Source organism: Primulina eburnea, chromosome 15, assembly GCF_022965805.1.
Source record: "Primulina eburnea isolate SZY01 chromosome 15, ASM2296580v1, whole genome shotgun sequence".
Lineage (NCBI taxonomy): Eukaryota > Viridiplantae > Streptophyta > Magnoliopsida > Lamiales > Gesneriaceae > Primulina > Primulina eburnea.
Window position 1 is genome coordinate 4,462,301 of NC_133115.1, and position 22,488 is coordinate 4,484,788.

The 22,488-nt window shown below is 38.3% G+C and overlaps 3 protein-coding genes across 3 annotated transcripts; 2 read left to right on the forward strand and 1 right to left on the reverse strand.

Moving 5' to 3' along the window:
- The first annotated feature begins 1,080 nt into the window (after positions 1-1,080).
- Positions 1,081-3,123, forward strand: LOC140815395 (uncharacterized). Its single transcript, XM_073174520.1, has 2 exons — positions 1,081-1,613; positions 1,665-3,123. The coding sequence occupies exons 1-2, from the start codon at positions 1,081-1,083 to the stop codon at positions 3,121-3,123; spliced, it is 1,992 nt and encodes a 663-aa protein (XP_073030621.1).
- Positions 3,124-10,467: 7,344 nt separating this feature from the next.
- Positions 10,468-14,110, reverse strand: LOC140814459 (protein ROOT HAIR SPECIFIC 17-like). The gene is made up of 10 exons (XM_073173458.1): positions 13,624-14,110; positions 13,471-13,533; positions 13,290-13,380; positions 12,539-12,615; positions 12,369-12,457; positions 12,099-12,273; positions 11,826-12,013; positions 11,622-11,724; positions 11,206-11,537; positions 10,468-11,122 (listed from the first exon to the last, which is right to left on the reverse strand). Exons 1-10 carry the CDS (start codon positions 13,837-13,839, stop codon positions 10,798-10,800), a joined length of 1,659 nt encoding a protein of 552 aa, XP_073029559.1. The 5' UTR covers positions 13,840-14,110; the 3' UTR covers positions 10,468-10,797.
- Positions 14,111-15,874: 1,764 nt separating this feature from the next.
- Positions 15,875-22,033, forward strand: LOC140813912 (glycerol-3-phosphate acyltransferase 9-like). Its single transcript, XM_073172724.1, has 12 exons — positions 15,875-16,088; positions 16,193-16,250; positions 16,699-16,817; positions 17,449-17,548; positions 17,992-18,087; positions 18,152-18,248; positions 18,720-18,807; positions 18,873-18,969; positions 19,408-19,493; positions 19,854-19,973; positions 21,514-21,612; positions 21,820-22,033. Exons 1-12 carry the CDS (start codon positions 15,880-15,882, stop codon positions 21,866-21,868), a joined length of 1,218 nt encoding a protein of 405 aa, XP_073028825.1. The 5' UTR covers positions 15,875-15,879; the 3' UTR covers positions 21,869-22,033.
- The last annotated feature ends 455 nt before the right edge of the window (positions 22,034-22,488 follow it).

Below are 22,488 nucleotides of genomic sequence, written 5' to 3' on the forward strand. Positions count from 1 at the left end.
CTCCAACCCAACTATTTCTTCATTATAGAGAATGAATTTTCCTCCAACCCATCTTTATTTGTCTACTCCATTTTAGAGGAAAGAATAGTAATCCTCTAAAAATAGAGAACAACTATTCAAATGGAAGATGGGGTGAAAGATACAAATAATTACAAAATTGTCATTATAAAGATTGCAATATAACCCTTGTAGTTTTATAAAAAAATTTGGTCAATTTTTTAATAATTTCGAATTTTTTTAATTATTTTTTATGTTAAATAATTTTTTGGCCACTTTTTTTAATTTCTAATTTTTTAAATGTTTTAATTTTAAATAATTTTTTTGTCCATTTTATATTTTATATTTTGAATTATATAATTCTGAAAAATTTATTTTAATTGTTTTTTTTGCATGAATTAGTTATAATTTACAATTTATAATATTCACGAAATATAATTAATGAACAATGTAATGACAACAAATACATAACATAATTTACTACTACAAACATTTATTATCGATTTAACTTAATTTGAAAATGAAATAAATTAGAGAAATGAAATATGTGTGTATTTGAAAATGAAATAAATTGGAGAAATGAACTATTTGGTAATATTTAAAAGATATGAGTTGAAAATGAAATAAATTAAAGAAATAGAGTATTTCTTAATATTTAAAGGAAATGAGTTAAAAATGAAATAAATTAAAGAAATAGAGTATTTGGTAATTGATACCCCATGGATGAGCCCATTACCCCTGGCCCATCCCTAGCCCAAATGAAAGACAGGCCCTTCAAGGGCCCATGTATTCTCTTATAAATACCAGGTTTGATTGTTAATTCAGGCATTCAATTCACTATATTGTTTTCAGCAGCACCCTTAGCTGCTCCCCCCATATATCCTCAGTCACTGACTTGAACGTCGGAGGGGCTACGCCAGGACACCCTCCTGGCCCCCTCTTAACGGTCTTTTTCTTGATTTCAGGCTCAGGGTCATCTTAAAGCCCACGTCTGAACTAGTGACTCTCGTTGGGATCGGACCCTAGATTTCCCGTGAGTATCACTTGGCGCCGTCTGTGGGAAGTTTGAGTTGAGACGTAGAGATGGTAGGCAGGAGAGGAAGCAGAAGAGTTAACTCAGCGTCATCGTGTCCTCAGAGGGGACCCGAACCGTCTTATGTTGAGGCGAGGCAGGAACAATCCCGTCCGGAGACGAGAACTGAACAACCTCGTCAAGAGACCAGGGCCGAGCAACCCCGTCCTAATGAAAATGTGGGAAACTTGACCCTGGAGCAGTTGGGCCAATTTATCACTCGGATAGTGGATGAGGCTATGAAGAGGAATCAAGAGTCTGTGTTTGTAGAGGAACAGGCCGCTCGTCAGGAGCGTGAAGAAAATGTTGAAGTCCACCAGAGCAGGGTGGAGGAGACGCACCCCCTCCATAGTGGGGAGATTAGTGAGATGGGGGAGATGTGGAAGGAGATACGGAGGTTGAGGGAGCAGGTAGGAAGCAGAGCACCGGTACTCAAGAGAGGAAGCCCTTTTTCACTAGCCATCTTGGAGGAAAGGCTTCCTCCGAATTTCCGACAATCAAACGTTGGAGAACATGATGGACATTCTGACCCCGAGGAACACTTGTGAAGATTCGAGAATGCGGCTTTGTTGCACCAATACTCGAATGGAGTCAGGTGCAGGGTGTTTCTGGGCACGTTGGTGAGGTCTGCCCAGCAATGGTTTAATACCCTGCAGCCTAACTCCATACAGTCTTTTGAAGATTTTTCTACGGCTTTCTTGCACCGATTCGCCAGCAGCAAGAGGCATCAGAAAAATTATCTGAGCCTGTTTGTGATGAAGCAGCAGGAGGCGGAAACTTTGCGAGAATTTGTCCAGCGCTTCAACAGTGCAGCGCTGGAGATACCGGCGGCTACCCCCGACATAATGATAAGTGCCTTTACACAAGGACTGAGAGGAGGGGAGTTTTTCAAGTCGCTAGTCAAGAAACCTCCGGCAAGTTATGATGATCTGTTGGCTCGGGCTGAAAAATATGTAAACTTAGAAGATGCCCAACGGTACAGAAGGATGGAGAGCCGGCCTGGAGGAAGTAGAGTTGAGGGAGCAGATAGAGGAGGAAGGAAGAGGGGTGCGGGGGAAAGAAATGAGGACATAACCAAAGGTAGAGGACAATTCTCATCACATGTTCCTCTGGATAGGAGTCGAGATAAGGTGATGGAGGTGAGGGAGTCAGGAGAGAGGGGGGAGAAGTCGCAGAGGGTTGAGAGCAGTGCTCGACCTCCGTCGTGGGGTAGACAAGAGGGGTCCTCGTCCGGGAGTGAGTTGAGATCTCGCCCGTCTTCTTGGCGGGGTCGAGGCCCTCCATGGATACATCCGAGGATCGAAGAGCCAAGGAGAGAGGGTCGATGTCAAGATGTCCCTCAGGAGCCCGTCGAGCCGAGAAGGGGAAGGAACGAGGATAACCACCCTACGAGAGGAATGATTCATATGATCTCGGGGGGTGCTACTGATGGAGACTCTGGGCGAGCTAGGAAGACACATGGGAGAAGGTTGGAGAACTTGGAGATATCTAAGGGTGAAGACTTACCACAAGATCCCATCATCGGCTTCGGACCGGAAGACCTTCGAGGCGTTGTGACTCCCCATAACGATGCCTTGGTGGTGACGGCCACCATTGCCAACTATGATGTGGCGAGGATATTTATTGATAATGGAAGCTCTGTAAACGTCTTGTTCAAGAGGACGTTGGATCAAATGAAGCTGGAAGGATTCGAGTTTGAGCCAGTCTCCACCCTGCTGTATGGGTTTGCAGGACACGTCATCCAGCATTTGGGTCAGATTATGCTTCCCCTATCCTTGGGAACTGATCATCGGCGGATAACAAAGATGATAGCGTTCACCGTGGTGGATACGTTTTCAGCGTATAATGGAATTCTAGGACGGCCAGCCTTGAAGGATTTCAGAGCCGTAGCTTCCACTTATCATCAGAAGCTTAAGTTTCCTGTGGGAAAAGGAGTTGGAGTCTTGTGCGGGGACCAAAAAGTCGCGCGTCGGTGTTATGAAGGGATAGTGAGGGGGGAGGGAAAAAGATCACGTGTGGAGCTTAACATTATTGGGAAAGGAAGAAGTGGGTAACTTTGTCCTGTTGAGGTACAAGAGGAGCAGATATGAAAGTTGGAGAATGCACCGGGAAAGGCTCTAAAGAGGCTCGGGAACGCTTACCACCGTAGATAATATTGATCTTGACTTGAATTTTTCTGTATTTCGTTTCTGAATTTGTCTTAAGTTATCAGTTGAAATTTAATAAATTCAACTTATTCTATTAAGTTCGTGGATGTTGTTGTATTATGATGATGAAATGAATTTTATTTTCCTGCTACGGCATCGCCTAGCAGAGGAGCAGAGTGGATGGGGAGAATTAAATTCTATTTTTCCTGCTAAGGCATTTTCTAGCAGAGGAGCATAGGCGGCGAGGAGAAGAATGTTATTTTCCTGCTAAGGCGTCGCCTAGCAGAGGAGTAGAGAGTGATGGTGGAGAATCTTTATTTTCCTGCTAAGGCATCACCTAGCAGAGGAGCAGAGTTAAGGATGAGAAAAATGTTATTTTCCTGCTAAGGCGTCGCCTAGCAGAGGAGTAGAGAGTGAGGGTGGAGAATCTTTATTTTCCTGCTAAGGCATCACCTAGCAGAGGAGCAGAGTTGGGGATGAGAAAAATGTTATTTTCCTGCTAAGGCGTCGCCTAGCAGAGGAGTAGAGAGTGAGGGTGGAGAATCTTTATTTTCCTGCAAAGGCATCGCCTAGCAGAGGAGCAGAGTTGGGGATGAGAATTTTCATTTTCCTGTTAAGGCATCGCCTAGCAGAGGAGCTAGAGAGTGACGAGGTGAAATTTTCATTTTCCTGCTAAGGTATCACCTAGCAGAGGAGTTAGAGGGTGAGGAGGTTGAATTTTTGTTTTCCTACTAAGGCATCGCCTAGCAGAGGAGCTAGAGAGTGACGAGGTGAAATCTTTATTTTCCTGCTAAGGCCCGGCTTAGCAGAGGAGTTAGAGGGTGGAGGTGTTGAATTTCTATTTTCCTGCTAAGGCCCGGCTTAGCAGAGGAGTTAGAGGGTGGAGATGTTGAATTTCTATTTTCCTGCTAAGGCCCGGCTTAGCAGAGGAGTTAGAGGGTGGAGATGTTGAATTTCTATTTTCCTGCTAAGGTATCACCGAACAGAGGAGTTAGCGAGTGGAGGTGTTGATTTTATTTTCCTGCTAAGGCATCATCTAGCAGAGGAGTTAGAGGGTGGGCGCGTTGAATTTTATTTTCCTACTAAGGCATCGCCTAGTAGAGGAGTTAGAGGATGGGCGCGTTGAATTTTATCTTCCTGCTATGGCGTCACCTAGCAGAGAAATTAGAGGGTGGAGATGTTGAGTTTTTATTTTCCTGCTAAGACCCGGTTTAGCAGAGGAGTTAGAGGGTTGAGGTGGTGAATTGCTATTTTCCTGCTATTGCGTCGCCTAGCAGAGGAGCAGAGTGGAGGAGGAGAATTAATTTGTCCTGCTAAGGCATCGCCTAGCAGAGAAGCAGAGTTTGGGAGGGGCGAGCTCAGCAGGGGCGAGACTGGCGAGGGGCGAGCACGGGAGCTCGGCAGGGGCGAGCTCAGCAGTGGCGAGCTCAGCAGGGGCGAGACCGGCGAGGGGCGAGCTCAGCAGGGGCGAGACCGGCGAGGGGCGAGCACGGGAGCTCGGCAGGGGCGAGCTCAGCAGGGGCGTGCGGGGCGAGCTCGGTGAGGGGCGAGCTCAGCAGGGGCGAGGCTCTTGTGGGTGAGCTTATGTGCTGGGCGAGGGGCGAGATGGCGCTGCTGGGCGAGTGTGCAGGGTTGCCGAGAGGCGAGGGGCGAGATGGCACGCAGGCGGTGGGCGAGCTGGCGGCGCGCTGCTGGGCGAGCGTGCAGGGCGAGCTCCGGCTGCTGGGCGAGCTCGCGGCATGCTGCGGGGCGAGCTCGCGGGGCTCTTGCATGGGATGAGCACTCGACTTGTTGAGCGTCGGAGCAGGCGAGGGCGGGGTTGTATGGGCGAGAGCGCGGCTGAGCATGGCGTGCACGCGGAAAGGCTTGCTGGGTGAGGTGGCTAGGGCTGTTGTCGCGGGCGGTGATTTGCGGGGTGATGTGTAAGCAAAGGAGAATTGTTGAATGTAACGCAAAGGAAATTTTGAGGAGACTAGTGAGCAGCAGAGTAAAAATGCACAACTCACATGTTGCATAACGAGGACAATACAATTAATCGAACTTCGAACCTGCGATTCAGTTCGACTTGGGAGGGGGAGACTGGTGATACCCCATGGATGAGCCCATTACCCCTGGCCCATCCCTAGCCCAAATGAAAGACAGGCCCTTCAAGGGCCCAGGTATTCTCTTATAAATACCAGGTTTGATTGTTAATTCAGGCATTCAATTCACTATATTGTTTTCAGCAGCACCCTTAGCTGCTCCCCCCATATATCCTCAGTCACTGACTTGAACGTCGGAGGGGTTACGCCAGGACACCCTCCTGGCCCCCTCTTAACGGTCTTTTTCTTGATTTCAGGCTCAGGGTCATCTTAAAGCCCACGTCTGAACTAGTGACTCTCGTTGGGATCGGACCCTAGATTTCCCGTGAGTATCAGTAATATTTAGAGGATATGAGTTGAAGAAGGTTTTTGAAAATAGAGATAATGAATCTCTATTTTAGAGGATAGATGAAGAAAAATATAGGATATGAGTTGGAGATGGCCTAAAGGAATAATCAATTTGATTTTAAATAATGAAAAGTTAAAATATGATAACTAATTAATGATATGTTAGGTGTAAATAATTTCGTGGGGTGTTTGAAACAATAATCTAGTCAAATTTATGTTAAAAACGACATATTTATGATTAAAAACATGTTATATGAATTTTGTAACGAGACAATTAAATTTTTTTAGTGATGTAAATTAAATATTTTTTTTATCATATCATCGGTCAATTGACCATATATAGTCAACTAAATTATAATTTTCATTTTTTATTTTTTAATCATTTTTCACCATAGTGTTGACACAATGTTCGACATGTCAGCAATACTCATCGTCAGATCAACAATTTTCAGTGACGAACTATCATTTCACTGAGTCACGTTAAAAATTTGAGGAAAAATGACTAATCAGAAAAAATGCAAATTAATGAATTAAAATTATGAATTGATCGATAATAAAACAAAAAATTAAAAATATGCAAGTTATATAACCAAAAATATAATTTTCCCAACTTAGAACCATGCCTATTGTGTTTTTTTGTTTTTTGTTTTTTGTTTTGATAAAAAGAGATCTTTTTATAAAGAGAACACTTGAAACTTTGGTGAAAGAAAAAATTTCCAAATTTATTTTTTTTCTTCTTAAGATGATGAAGCATTGTTTTCCTATCGAAATAGATTTATTTCTAATTTTAACTTAACCCCTCGTTTCGAGTTATTTTGTTAACCCTGTGCATGATAACAAATAATTCTTTTGCTTTTTTAAAAATGTTTTTTGAATCAAATAAAAATTTTACCAACCAAATTTTTTCTAAGCACACCATTCACTCTTTATCAAGTCAAACAACATCTCATCAAATGGAACAGTTTGTTCCATATTCTTACTTACTTCAAAAATATAAAAACACAGGCTTACACTTCTTACATATACATGGATCACGAAATAGTAGTGGTTGGGCAACTCTAGAGGGCGGAATATATATTTCCCGAATTTTGTGCACACCAATTGACTGAACGAAAATAAAATTTTCAGAAAAATCACTTCTCCTTAGCGAAAATCGTAGAATTCGTCATAATGTCTAATTTCGATGATCTAATTAGTCAAGTTTTAGTTTTACTGAAATGATTTTACGATATTATTTGCTTCTATGCTGTATTGTTTGTTGCACAATATATGGACTGATATAGTACATAAATCTTTCGGTAAAGAAAAACTAGAGTACAGTGAAGAAAACAGTAGATGATGGCTTAAAATAAACCAAACTGATGCTTGTATGAAATACAGTGTCTTTAAAACAGATTCGTCTCCTCTAGTATGTGCATCGAGGATATACTCGGACGTATGTTTCTCAGGATATAACGGAGCAACACGAGAGCAGAGGAACAGCAGCCGGAGGAAGGAGCAGCAGCCGAGACAAAAAATAAGAGTGTTGAAGGAATGAGACTGTAGTAGAGTGTGTGAGGTGATTCTGAAGGACTTGAGACTGCCTATATACAGGCACTCGGTTCCATATGGAACAGTCACTGCTGGCCATCCGAAAGTCCAAAGGCCAGTCCACCTGGAGCACAAAATGTCATTCCATAAAATAATTTTCGAAAATAAAAATAGCAAAAGCCAGGTGAACCTTGGTGGGAAATTTTTGTCTTGATCGGTCCGACATTCGACGCACTCAGCTCACGTTCGTACGCTTACACACAAGTCAAGCATTTTTTCATTGTAAATCGGGCTCATTATTTGCACCCCTGCGCGGTGTGCACATGAGATATTCTCTTGACCAATCTTTCTTACACCTTCACAAAGTATAACTCAATATAAGCTCACCAATGTCATGATTATTTTCTTATGTGGGACATTTTCCACTTAACGTCTACTAGGCTTTACTTGTTCAATTTTTCATTTAAAAAAAAAAAACAAGCTCAATAAACCTCTAAGTCCAACATTATTGACATGGTCATGCCAGTATCTCAAACAAAAAAGGATCAAAATTGTAGCAATGTAAACAAAAATTTTACATCAAGCCATAAATTTTGACTGATTATAGATAGGATCAAATCACTTAACATCACCATACATAATTTTCTTGATTGATTGATTGATGAGGCACTCATGAAGCAAAGTCTTTCCAGCTTTTCTAAACGTTAAATCTAAACAAGAGAATAATCTTTTTAAAAATATGTTCAATGCACCAATCATTCATTTCAACGGAACTGTCAATTTTTTTACTCAAGTAAATAATCATAGCCTCACTTTTTGTTCTTTATCCACTGGTCGGGAAATTATATTTTTGATTCTCTTTATATATTTAGATGATTATTATTCACCGAAATTTTGTTCAATTTTTCTTTTTAATCCATTGTATTTGTTTTTTTGTTTTTTTTTTCAATTTTAACATGTCGTTTTACCATGTTAGCCAGTGGGAAGGATGGCGTAACACTGATGTATTCGGCACCACATTAACACATTCACGACTAAAATTACAAAATAAAAAGACTAAATAATTTGTAGAAAATAAAAAATTATCTTTTATTAAGATCCAATTTGGACAATATGGAGGATAGGGAATGTGAAAATACATGGGGTGCATGTTGTTTCACTAGAATCAATTTTTTTTTAAAAAAAAACCAAATTCAACACAAAATCTTTTCCTCTGGCACCAATTTAATTTGCGTCAAGTCCTTTGTTGTTTTTTCATCATTGCATATTGCCAATTCAATTTGTCAACTTTTGGTCGTTTCCCTGTACAGTGTCAGTTTGTTAGCAACATGGGATCCAACCTATTTGTTGGATGCGATGCAAAAACCGAAGTTAAACGAGAGATATATTTGATTTTTTTGTGGGTGTTTTTTTTAGATTTCGACAAAAACATAATATATTTTTATGGCACACATCTTTTATGATACGGTTTGTCATGTTCCGAAACTCAAGGTTGACATCGACATTGTTTAACAATCACACAATCAGAAACAACCAATCTTGTAATACATTATAAACCAAAACAAGTTTATATCATAATTTCAAATAGAAATAACATTGTCTTAACTAACCAAAAATGACAGAATAAGTGCGAAAACGTTATAACTCAACTAAACTTAAACTTAATTTTTTAAATCTCGAATGTCGAATTTCACCAGCCTCAATACTGGTCCGATTCTTCTTCCTTAACCTGTTCCTCGAATTTATCTGGGGAAGAGAGAGTAAGGAGTGGGTATCTTGGGAAATACTCAGCAAGTGAGACCATATCAAACACAATATAACAACATGCATAAACTTCGAAAATCACATGACATGCATACATAATTCATAACACATGCATAACCTTGACCAGACACAGAGATTTCTCTACTTTCTATGATTTACTGATATCAGTCTCTAATTTTTATTCCTCTAAGGAGTCAAAGACATATAACGGTTACAATCCCACCATGTAGGAGACATAAACATGTCATATGGAGATTTTCCCACCTATATACAGTCGAATCCTCACAGTGCCCAAATCATATGGCAAGCAACACAGGAACAGAATAGAAGAAGAACGTGTACTCGACCGCATTTTCGAAAACAAAAATAAATATGCATAAACGAAATTTAATCTTTAAAACAAGCCCACTTACCTTAGTTTTTGAATGCTAAAAACGAGGGTGCACGACATTGTGAATTGGATCGTTTCTTGCCTCTTGCTCGGACAGCACTTCGGTTCACTTTCTAGCCTAACTCTTGGATGAATGCATGCAGAACTTCGCCTCAATTATGCTGCTGGATATCGAAATTTTGCAGTTGGGAAATTCGAAAATGGTAGTGTGTTGTGGAGTGGGGGTGGTGGCCTATTTACAGGTGATGGGAGGAGACTAAATAAAGTAGTCAAATTATGTACAAATTGGCCTCCTACGTTTTACTCTCAAAAATTCCATTCCGTGATAAACTTATTTAGCTACCAAATTGTGGGTTAATTCCCTAATCCCCTCCCTTGATTGGTTAGAAAGGTAAGGTGGCTACATCCAACGGTTTTTGTTCAAATTTTTGATGATATGTTTCCAATTAATCTTGTAAGCCTCCTTAGATCTATGCATCACCATTATAGTAGAATTTTCGAATTTTTCTTGCAATATCATGCCTTAATTCCTTGTATGCTATCTCCCAATCTGCACTTATTTCCTACCAAATTCGAAAATGTGATTATCTTGCCTTAGTGTAGATATTATTAACTTGATATTAAAGATTTCCAATATATAAAAATTTCCAATACATAAAGATTTACAATATATTTCCCACTTAATACAAGAATCCAACATCCTAATTTTCTTGCAATATCAATTACAAGGTTTGAAAATAGAAGAAAAAATCCGATTCTCACACGGTTCTACGGATATTTATTCGTGAGATATGCCAACTCTACTCATATTTGTAATAATAAGTATTTTTTCAGGTGACCCAAATAATAGATATGTATCACAAAATTACCTCATGAGACCGATCACAAAAGTTTTTCTAATTTTTATATTGTCAATTTTGAACTTTCCATTTTCTGAAATATTTTTTCCCCGAATATTATAGATACATTTTTTTTGGGTGTTCTATATAGAATAGATATGGATGTGGTTTTGGTTAACGAAGTTGGTCGAATTCGAATAAAAAATACTTGGTCTCTTTGTTTGTTTTCATTTCTTTGCCGATTCTGTGTGAATCAATAGGAGTTATGAACAACTTATGATTTCATTGAGTTCTATAAACATGTAAAATTGTTTGCCTGGTAACAGCTAGATAGGAATGGAATGGAATGCCTTTGAGAAATTTACAAGTTTTGCCATAATTAAAACTAGCACTGTACAGTTCATCCATCGATCATCTTGCCTCAAAACTGTGCCGCTCCTTGAATCTATACATAAATTAATCGACGACCGTTAGGTTATTTATGAGATCGAGTGCGTGCCGCCGCGTATATCTCCATTTATCTGTCAGAAAATGTATCATCCGAACCTGCATGCATGCCTGTGGATGCTCCTAAGAATTTAAGGGAGACCTGGAAGATTTTGCATGGTTATTTAGGCCACAGTCTGGATCAAAATCCACTGGAATATTCATTATAAGTACTCGTGTCTGGTGAAACTTGCTCATCTTCTAATGGCAATTCATCTTTATCATGTCTACCGTTGTTAACATTGTCCTTTGATTCAGAGTACTTTTCACAGATGCAAGTCTGCGGGTTTTCGTGGAATACAGTACCCTTTCCTGGCTTCACCTCATCAGGCTCTCCCATGAAACCAACTTGGGATTTTCTCACCTGCGAGGCGAATCCATCCCATCCCATTCGGTGTCGATCATGAAATAATCGATACAGCTTCCTGGCGTTGGGGCGAATTGTTGGCTTGTGTCCAAAATATCTCCTGCAATAATTAAAGAAGACTATATTTATCGGAGGAGTTAATGGCTGACCATGCATAAGAAAAGAGTACTGACCAATAATTACCTCCTCCCAGCTAGTATTCTTGCCATATTTCCGTTGTTATTCGCCACGAAAACATCACTTTCATCGCAAACAATGAAGTCCAATGCAGCCATGCGAGAGGAATACGGTGAAAACTCTGCTAGCTCTTCCTTGCTTGCAAGGCTCTCTTTAGTGTGGAAATTTGGGAAGAGGGCTTTCAGAGGTGCTAGTGTTTCATCACCTCCATATACTTCCCCTGACGCTATGTACATATGCACATCGCTCCCGAATCCTAATGCTCTCAACATCAGCCCAACTTCCTCAGGACTAAGAGGGCACTTTCCATTCTTTCGTTCCTTGTCGGGATTTTTAGTCTGCAATATTTAATGCCAATGGTAATCATATATACTATGATCAAAACTTTTGATGGGGGTATATACATAGGAGGCCTGACTTACAGGTAAAGTAGCCCATCTCTTTCTTATCACCCCAAGTTCTTTTATTTCTTTCTCTCCACCACCATAATAGCATCCAGAGAATGCCAGCATATCGGATTCGTATCTGTCGCATTAAAAGCTAGCCAACTCTTAGCACGAATGCGGAATACTCTGTGTATGAATGTTAATCATACATTGCAAATAATGCTTAAGTTTTATGTATACCTTAAATGCAGAGCAACAAAATGTTTGCTTTTCATTCTCATTCTATCCGTTAGTTTCCTGCCCATCTCAAGAATAGGATCAGTATACTTCAAAGCATGGTAGTTAACTCTACATCTCAGTTTCTGTAAATCCACGTCCAGCCGATTGGACAGCCTGTAATCAAACTTCGTAAGCCGAACTGCCTGCACCTAAAGAGACACACAATATATCGAGTGCTTTAGTGCTTGTATCTCCATGAATCAAAGAAAGAAATGACATTTAGACTATACCCACATGCTTTTCGTTAAACTTGGGCAAGATACGAGTCCGGTAGCATTCTGGATCGCATTTCCTCGGAACACGCATAGTTACGACGTTTCCTGCTTCATGTGGAAGCTCTTGTACAATTTTGACATCTTTTGATAGAGATGTCTTGAACCAGGCTACGTCAAAGATCTCAGAGAAGTTACTGCAGGGAAAAGAAATCTGAGAGTTAGCCATATAATGCACCTTAATTTTCACGAATGAATACGTAACGTTGAAAGAGTGAAACAATCCATCAACCTGCTATCCTTCCAGAAAGATTTTTTGTCCAACATAGGAACAACCAGGTGGGCATTCAATATATAGGCTGCGACCACAGCATCAGTTATCTGTGAACTCGAGAGGTAACATTTGAATTATCGAACATATGTAAAACCCAAGAGTTAATGCGCATGATTTATGAGACTTACCCCTGTTCTTTGTTGATTTAAACCTCCACTCGCTTCGATCAACAAGTACCTATTAGGTTCTGTGTTCGTTTCAGCTGCTGCAGTAGGTAATATACAGCTGAAATCAGAATGAACTCTAAGATCTTGTTTATAATAAAGTTGAACGCTCGGAGACAATTCAATCTGATCTATTCGACCACAATCTAGCTATCCATATCATGAAGATTAACTATTTTATGGTGTGATTCTTCAATACAGATGAATCTGTTTCATTCAATTGCAATATGGCTGTCCAAATCTCATCACTTGGCATTGGTACACATTGTTATGACGAACCTCTTCTCTTGATGAATCAAATTAGTCCGCAATCGACTGATCTAATTATAACTAGTTATGACTCATTATGGGTGTTCATGTCTTTATGATGTATCTCGACAGATTGCAAAGTAAACTTCTTAAGCTCAATGTGACCTTCGCGATGCGCGTGAGTGCGGCTCGGTCTCTGTCTCAAGTTCTAGCTTGCTTCGATGGTGCTATGCATCATCATGACCACTTGTCAAATTGGCTACTAAATGAAACTTGACTTTAATCTCATATTTTATATGTATATATATAGTGGGATAAAAGACTTTTTCACCAAATATTGACCAAAATTGGGCTAAACCAATTTTCCTACTTCTTTCTTATTGTTTGGTTCTTGCTGTACATATGCATGAGTACATATATGATCTCTGTCTCTAATGTATAAACGAGTGGAGGGACTGTAACATACTGATAAAATCATGGCTGGCGTTGCTGCATCCGTAAAACAAACCGGATTCTTTCGAACTCCATAACTCACGGCCTATGCTTCCTCCATTCATCTACAATTCACAAACCACAACAACGATCATGCCAGTGTTGCCAACATATATACAGTTCTAAAGAACAAAATATCGTCTGTAGATATTCACCGGAACGCAAAAAACATTTTGGCCCTCCACGTTCATCTCAACGTCAACTATTCCATCATAAACCTTCATAAACAGTAAACAAATGAATACAACATCAGATATACAGAAAGTGATCAATAACCAAAGTAACAGAAAATATTATCGTTAACATACAGAGGTGTTAAGCAAGCTTAGATGGCGAGGACGGCGGTCGGTGAAGAGGGGCCGAGACAGAAACGAAAGGAGGGCAAAAAGAAGCAGTAAACACCCGGTGGCAGCGGATAGAAGAGGAAAAAAGCGGTGGCGGTGATGCCGGCGGCGGCGGATGACAAAAGTGTGCAGAACTTGGAGTCCAATCAATGATTCCTTATGCTTCTTGTTCATCTTCATGCAGGCTAGCTAAGCAGTGTTGGCGGAGGAAATCAGAGAATACCCAAAAACATAATGTCGAGGAATTTTGCCGACCGGCGTTGAAAGATTATCATATTATGAATATATTTTTTATGTTCTACGTGCGCCCAACGACGACATTAGCGAGTAAAACTGTTCAAACAAGGTAGAGGACTTCGTCTTACAGTTAAATATACGTTCGTAGATATCGAGGAAGGACGAATTTTTTTTCTTAAATATTCCGAAAAATGGCGTATATATGATAGCATGAAATCTTGGGTTTGAGATATTGGAGTCGCCTTATCTCAAAATTATTTGTAATTTTATAAATAAATCATATATATAATAAGTTGATTATATATATATATATAAAATAAGTTGATTATATATATATATATATAGTTGCTCAAGTTGATTAGGTTGATTAGGTGTATAATAATGAAGAAACTTGGGTTTTAAGGCAAAAGATTACATGCCGCACGTTACATGATAAATAAAATTATTTAAATTCTATTTCATATTATGAAAATCACAACACAAAACTTTTGTGAAACGATCTCACGAGTTAATTTTGTGATACAGATATTCTCTTCGAGTCATCTATAAAAAATATTATTTTTTATTGTAAATATGGACATAAATGACATGTCTCATGAATAAAGATCCGTGATAACGTTAATACTTGCATTTATAAAATATTATATTATTTATTTCATTAAAAAAAAAACTTAGGAGGGTTGCAGCTGAACAAACTGCTGGTGGGTTGATCTGATCATCTTACATACGACATAGTCCAACTCCAACCTTGTTAATTTATTTAATGTTAATCAACAATGATGAGTTTATAATTATTATGTTCATTCAAAGTACATGTTTGTTTTAGTTTATCATTCTTCATTTTTGACCAATGAATAAGACGTGCAAACCTATAAGTTGACATTACATAAACAAGAATGAACATTCTTGTTTATCTTTAAAACAAAGAAAGAGAAAGAGAAACATGTTTATACATTTTGTTTTTGCTTTTGTTTTGAGTAACAAATATGATTCTTAGTGCATGAATAAATCTAACTTCGAGATAATTACTCGCTTGTTTGCCGCCAGTATCATATTATACGTGTTGTGTATCTGTAAATTCATATATTATTTAAAAAAAAAATTATGTAGATTTTAATCAAATTTTTTCTATAATCATTTGATTTGCATTAATAGAGAATATATTATAATTTTGAAATTTTACTTCGGTGAAGAATATAATAATTAATAATTTTATTTTCGTGTAATTTGGTTTATTGGAATATATAGTATAGATAACCAACCGTCAGAATTGATAAAATCCTACCCCTGTTGTTACAAACATATGATTTATGGGGAAGTAAAGAAATAGATCGAACCAAGTCTCTGAAAGACGAACCAATTCATTTTTGTATTAGATTAGAAATCGAGAGAAATCGTCAGATGCATGACTATAATGTACATATGAATTTAAAAAACATGTAATGATTAATAAAAACGATATATCATATATCGTAACGAAAATGTTGAGATTTAGATGTACTTCATTATAATTAATATTAATCAAATCTTCTTATCACTTTACCAAGGAATCCTTCATCATGGATATTTGATGTTCTACTTTTTCCAAACTCGTTTATAATGATTGCGTTTACAATATTCTATGAGTCGCGTTTCTCGTGAGTATTATTTTTTGAAATTATTTCATTATTTATAAATTAATAATCGAAAATGAACAAAGTCTGGATTACAAATGCTAGACTGGATGAGGTTAGCCCACGAATTGTGGCCCAAACATCCCTATTGGGCCCCATCTGAATCGGGCTTTGACCTCATTTCATATTATATTAGAGAAAAAATCATGTGCGGATCATTGACTGATCTTTTATTTCGGAAAATATTATTTTTTATATTAAAATATTAATTTTTATTGTGAATATGGGTAAAATTCCGTGTTATAGATTAAGATCCGAGACACTCGTTATATTATTATTTGAATAATATGTTATTATTATATATATAAAGATGAGGTGGTGCGACAGCAGCAGAGTGAAGGAGAGGGGAGCAGTGCTCATCTCTACGTATATTATTATCCAAATCATTGATTATGCTCTGAAGATTGGGAAAATGAGCAAGCTTCGAGCATCGGCTTCCGAATTGGATTTGGATCGCCCCAATATCGAAGATTACCTTCCATCTGGATCCATTCAAAAGCCCCACGGGAAACTACGACTGTGATTTCCTTCCCCCCTCTTTTTTTTTTTTTTTTGAATTTCCTTTATCATCTATCATCTGTGTGTGCATCTCACGTTTTTACATGTATTGTTTGGTTGTTTAGGCGTGGTTTGTTGGATATTTCGCCGACATTGTCTGAGGCAGCGGGTGCGATTGTTGATGTGAGTGTTTTTCTCCCCACGAATTTCGAGTTGATTTGTGGATTTCATGTTTTCCTTCTCTTTTATTATCAATATCAGTTTAGAGGTGATGTGGGTAGGATTAGGATTTAGATGACGATCGTTTTGTTTTGATTTCAATACTTGCCCTGCTACTTCCGATAAAGGATGCTGGCTGCTCCACTTGTTTCCCAGAGTTCCCTTTTTGAAGTTAACGCGCTGAACTTGGTACTGCTCGCTGCAAGCTTCTTGATTTGTTTCATTTAGCAGTTTGTTAACTATTGGACAAACTTGCTGCCATTATACTCGTGTGGAAGCTATTTTTCTTGCACATATGAGTTATTCTATGTTTCCTTTATTCTTTTCTGTTCTTTAGTTCCCTGTCTCAGTGTTGAGTCCCTTGAGAAACTGGTGTATTTATGTTTTATCTATGATTTTTACTCCTGGTTAGGATTCTTTCACAAGATGCTTCAAGTCAAATCCACCAGAGCCTTGGAATTGGAACATATATTTGTTTCCTTTGTGGTGTTTGGGAGTTTTAGTCAGATATGGGTTGCTTTTCCCAGTAAGGTGAGTTTGTTACCCATGCAAATAATACTTGTTTAATTTTAGCTTTGTTCAGCATCGATATGTAACGAAGTACCGTCCTCTGTCACTCAGGATCAATCACCTCTTTTGATTTTCAGGGCATTTAGAATTATTTCTGTTTTTTAAAAGTATTTACGTTTTATCTGAAAACCCTTTCCTCTGAGTATATTATGTGGCCAATTATGATTCTAAAATTCTAATGACTAATTTGGGGTTCAAATGAGAATTAGGCCATTACTTTTGATGATTTTCGGATCAAGCTTTGTTTACCCTTAAAAGTTGTACGTTGTGATATTTCAGATTATAACAGAATGTGTTGCATCTGTGTGTTGATATTTCTGTTATGTGTGTAGTAATTTTGATTTGGCGCATACTCGGGTTTGTGGAGCTTCATATGATGACTGTGCACATTTGAAACACAAAATCATCAAGTGTTATTATTCTTTGTTTGGTGGGTTGTGTGATTCATTTTAATAATTGCAACCAGTCACACTGCATGTTGAAGTCGCATCAAATGTTTTGTCTCAGATTATAATGGTAGGAATTTGCGTCTATTATTTTCTAGTGGATCCTAATGTATCGTGATGCTTCATGAATTTCATATCAAATGCAGGGTTATTGTATTGGCAGTTGGATGGATAGTATTTCTATCATGCTATTTTCCTGTCCATTTCCTGTTGAAAGGGCATGACAAGCTAAGGAAAAAGTTAGAGGTGTGACCAATTAATTTTCCTTTTTGACTCATCTTGTTATAATAGTAATGTTATTAATATACTGGACGTTAACCTTAGACGTTCATACTTTAAAGGACCTGGATTTAGAGTTTTATCAGTGTTTTCTTGGGGAATAAACAATGACTGGGCAAAAGAAATGTTTGTTTTATCCGATTTGGGTTTGCTCAAATCATAATATCTGAAGTAGGGTAATAGGTAGCGAGACTAGAATTCATATCTCAGGGAAACCAGTGAAAACAAAGAAAAAGGAGAGAGAGAAAGAAGGAATAGATGGCCTTGGGAATAAAGAACGCACCCCTTGGCAAACATAATTTTTCGCTATTTCTGAGTTTTGGTCATTATTTAGTTTCTTTTGTGCAGAGATGTTGCATAGTCCTTAGATTGGACTTCTGTAACTCACTAGTTGGTTATTTTCTGTTCAGAGAGGTCTAGTGGAGCTCATTTGCAGCTTTTTTGTTGCATCATGGACTGGGGTTGTCAAGTATCACGGTCCTCGCCCCAGTATTCGGCCTAAGCAGGTAGAACTTCGAGTAGTAGTTTAAATTGTCTTTCAACAGATTTGTGTTCACACAACCGTTTCAGGTGTTTGTGGCAAACCATACGTCAATGATTGATTTCATCGTTTTGGAACAAATGACCGCATTTGCAGTGATAATGCAGAAGCATCCTGGCTGGGTTGGTAAGTACTAGCATTTAGCATGTCTCTAATCTTTTGATTGTGAAAAGTTTGAAAAATCCAGATACTTATTTTAGGAATGCCAAATGTGCATTATCTCACTCCCTGCCTTCTCAAATTTGACCGTTTCATTGTTTGTCAAATTTATATCATAATCCTTAGCTGGTAGAAGACTAATTGATATGCCTGTGTGTGTGGTGGAGTATTTCATAGTAATATCACTATGGACATTAGAGTTTTTGAATCTTGGATCGGGAGTGTGAAAAGTGCTTTTGGCAACTCAATTTTTGAACCTTAATGAATTTTAGAAAAGATAGTAATTTTTTCTTTGGAAGTGTTTGTCATCTTGTTTAGGTAACTGGTGGAGATGCATAAGAATCAAGCATTTTGATTACCAGGGTCAGATGCTGGCGATGTAGTGTGCTCTTTTACTTTATTTTTCTTGTTTACATTATAGTGGTTGCTCCTGTATAGGATTGTTGCAGAGCACTATTTTGGAAAGTTTAGGATGCATCTGGTTCAACCGCTCTGAGTCCAAGGATCGTGAAATTGTGGCAAGAAAGTATGTGTTTCATAATGGGGTCAATATGTCAAAAACATCATTTTTCTTGTTCTATTTTGTCCCAGGTTAAGAGAACATGTCAATGGGACTGACAGCAATCCTCTTCTCATATTCCCCGAAGGAACTTGTGTGAATAACCACTATACTGTGATGTTTAAGAAGGTGACAATGTTTTACCTGTCAAAGTCGAGTTTATTATATAAGCTTGGAACTGATAAATGTCTGCTCGTCTTGCTTTCTGTACCTCGACTGACAAAAGGATACTTTTTTTGCCTGTGCATGTTCTCGTTTCCCCACACTGTAGCAATATAAGCTTGGAACTGATAAATGTCTGCTCGTCTTGCTTTCTGTACCTCGACTGACAAAAGGATACTTTTTTTGCCTGTGCATGTTCTCGTTTCCCCACACTGTAGCATACTGCTCTCCCCAAACATTATTTGACTTACTGTTCAATGTGGACTTTTTCTGGTGAAATAGATATAATCGTGTAGAATATAAGTTGGTGATATAAGCACAAGTTGCATATTGTTAAATTATAGTTCAAATGGATGTAGGAGATTAAAAAAATTGGTGTAAAAGATTTTTGTTAATGGTGTTTAGGGTGCATTTGAACTAGGCTGCACTGTCTGTCCAGTCGCAATCAAGTATAACAAGATTTTTGTTGATGCCTTCTGGAACAGTCGAAAGTAAGTGTTTCATTTCTCTTTTCCTTATGCATACAATTCTTTTTCAATTGACATGCTGTTGATATTTATAGCATTTTGCTTGCTTTATGTTATTTTCTGAAATATATATTATTTAGGTATGAGTTCATGTGTTGATAAATATAGTTTTAGGAGTTAATTAGGTCGCAGGAAATGAGAAAAGACAACCTATCATCTTTCAATGGCTTCTATCATTTATTTCTACAGCTTGTTCTGTGGGAAATTTTGATAGCATGATATTTGTTATGAGAGCTAGTAATGTCTCCTTTTGATGTGGTTCTACAAAGCTATTATTTCACTAGTTAGAAGGTTTTCTAAAATGTGTTCTAATCTCTATTACAGGCAATCATTCACAACACACTTGCTGCAGCTTATGACATCATGGGCAGTTGTTTGTGATGTATGGTACCTGGAGCCTCAAAATCTGAGACCTGGGGAAACACCTATTGAATTTGCTGAGAGGTAGATATTGATATCATATGATCCATTCTTAAAACTAGTAGAGATAGGTACATGCTCAGCGTGTGCGTAATGAAATACTGAATTAATACCTTTTGTTGCAAAATTATTTAAGGATTTATTTGGAAATCATAAATAAATAAATTTAACTTCTAATATTTCTTGATAATATTGATTTATAAAATAGCAAGATTGTGAGGCCCGGGGTCGAAGAGGGCAGGGGGTGATCGTCTTTGCCATGAGGTTGCATATATAATGAGCGACTCCTGACAGGTTTCTAGACGAAGAGAACATTATTGAACCGATCTTATACCGGAAGGAGAGGTAATTCAAAACTGTTCAGGTATGGGACTCTGCAGTTGAGGGCGACTTAAAAGATTTGATAGATACTATTCATATCAAGAAGGTGCATCTTCTTTTTGATAACTCATTATATAAGAACTCCAAAATTAAACGTGCTTGACTTGAGACAATTTTGGGATGGTTGATCCCCTGAGAAGTTTCTTAGGGTGCGTGTGAGTGAGGACATAAGCACGCCGGAAAGACTCGTCTTGGTACAGTGAGAACAGTCTTCGAATTTAGGGCGTTACAGTTGGTATCAGAGTTGTCTCCTCCTAGTACGGTGTGGTTCTGGGACGAACCAAGCGGAAGCGGGTGAGCATGTGAGGCCTGAGGCCGAAGAAGGCAGAGGGTGATCGCCGGTGCCATGAGGTTGTAATTGCACGGACAATGAGCGGCTCCTGACAGGTTTCTAGGCGAAGGGAACATGGTTGAATCGATCTTACACCGGAAGGAGAGGTATTCCAAAACTGTTCAGGTATGGAACCGTGCAGTTGAGGAGAGCTTAAAAAATTTGATATATACTACTCATATTAAGAAGGTGCGTATTTTTCTTTTCGGTAGTTCATCACATAAGAACCCCAAAGTTAAGCGTGCTTGATTTGAGACAATTTTGGGATGAGTGGCCTCGTGGGAAGTTTGCTAGGGTGCGTGTGGGTGAGGAGATAAACACGTTGGAAAGACTCGTCTTAGTACAGTGAGGACAGTCGTCGAATATGAGGCGTTACAAAGATGATGGAAGATAAATAATTATCATTGTCACTAATGTATTACAACTATGATTTTTTATGCGTGTGTTATTTTTGTAAATTAACTCCATATTAACTCGGTTAGTCTCGTAAGGCCTAACACTAGAAAAATACTTCTGTAATTTAAATTTTTGTTGCAGTTGAAGTTTAAATCATAGTGTACTTTTGACATGTGAAAGTATTTTGTCTAGTCTCTAACAGTTAATATGTAGTAATAGATACTAGATGAATGTTTGAAACTTTGAATATATCGTATGCCCAAAATTACCATTCTCTTTTCCTTTTTATTTGAGAGTTATTTTGGCTATATCTATTTTCAGTCCCAAATAAATCCTTATTTCCTTCTAAGGCTCTCCCTATCACTATATAGGGACACATTTTGTGAGCAAATTTGAATTCCCAAGCCATTCTGACTAAGTTGACTTTTACTGTTATTGTTTTGGTGTTTACATCAGGGTGAGGGACATCATTTCTCTTCGAGCAGGTCTTAAAAAGGTGCCATGGGATGGATATTTGAAATACTCTCTACCCAGCCCCAAGCATCGAGAGCGCAAGTAAGTTTTGATTAACCTGATCTTTTTTTCAGCAGCATTGGTCCATTGCACAAATGTTATTAAACGCGTTAAAATTTTTCGAACAATGTGGCCATGCCTTGGAGATTTGAAATGTATTGTTACAATTCGTGGATGCCAATGTCTGGTGGTTCATATATGATATTTTCAAATGTACACTGTTTTTCATGTGTATCTGTACATTTGCAGGCAGCAGAGCTTTGCGGAATCACTATTACATCGGCTTGAAGATATATAGTTTGAGATTTTGATGTTGCTGTGTTAATGTGTTACATTTGTTACTGGATAGGGTTTGTAGCTAGTATGTAAGTACATAAATCGTAGCTTTTGTCAGGTTTCTTGTGGAACATGACTTTTTTAATTGGTAATAAAGAAAAAACAGAATACCAGTTAAATGGGGGTATCTAGGTGATGATCATAATTTCTAACTAGCTTGTAGTATCCCCTGCATACATCTGAAAAATTGTAACTTAGTCTTTGTATGGCTGCCATGTACTATAAATCATACAAAAATGATTCTTGTTTTTCTCCGAAATGTCTTCCTAGTTTTTAACGTTATCTTGGAAAATATGATGCCAAGCAAAAATAATCAATTGATTTGTCGGCAACTCGACACAAAAAACAGGTCTCGTCCACAGTCAATGGAAGCCTATCCTTGCGGGCAACTTACCGTGAGCTCCTTGCCCAAGGTTGAATGCAACAAAAATCGTAGCATCGTCTTTATTTCTCCAGCATTTACTCCAGTGTAAACTACCGTTGCTGGCCCTGCGGCTTGCAGGAACCAAAAATATTTTCAGCAGGTTTTTGCTGCTATCAAATGAGCAGTGTAAATGAACCGAATTTGGTCGTATATAACGA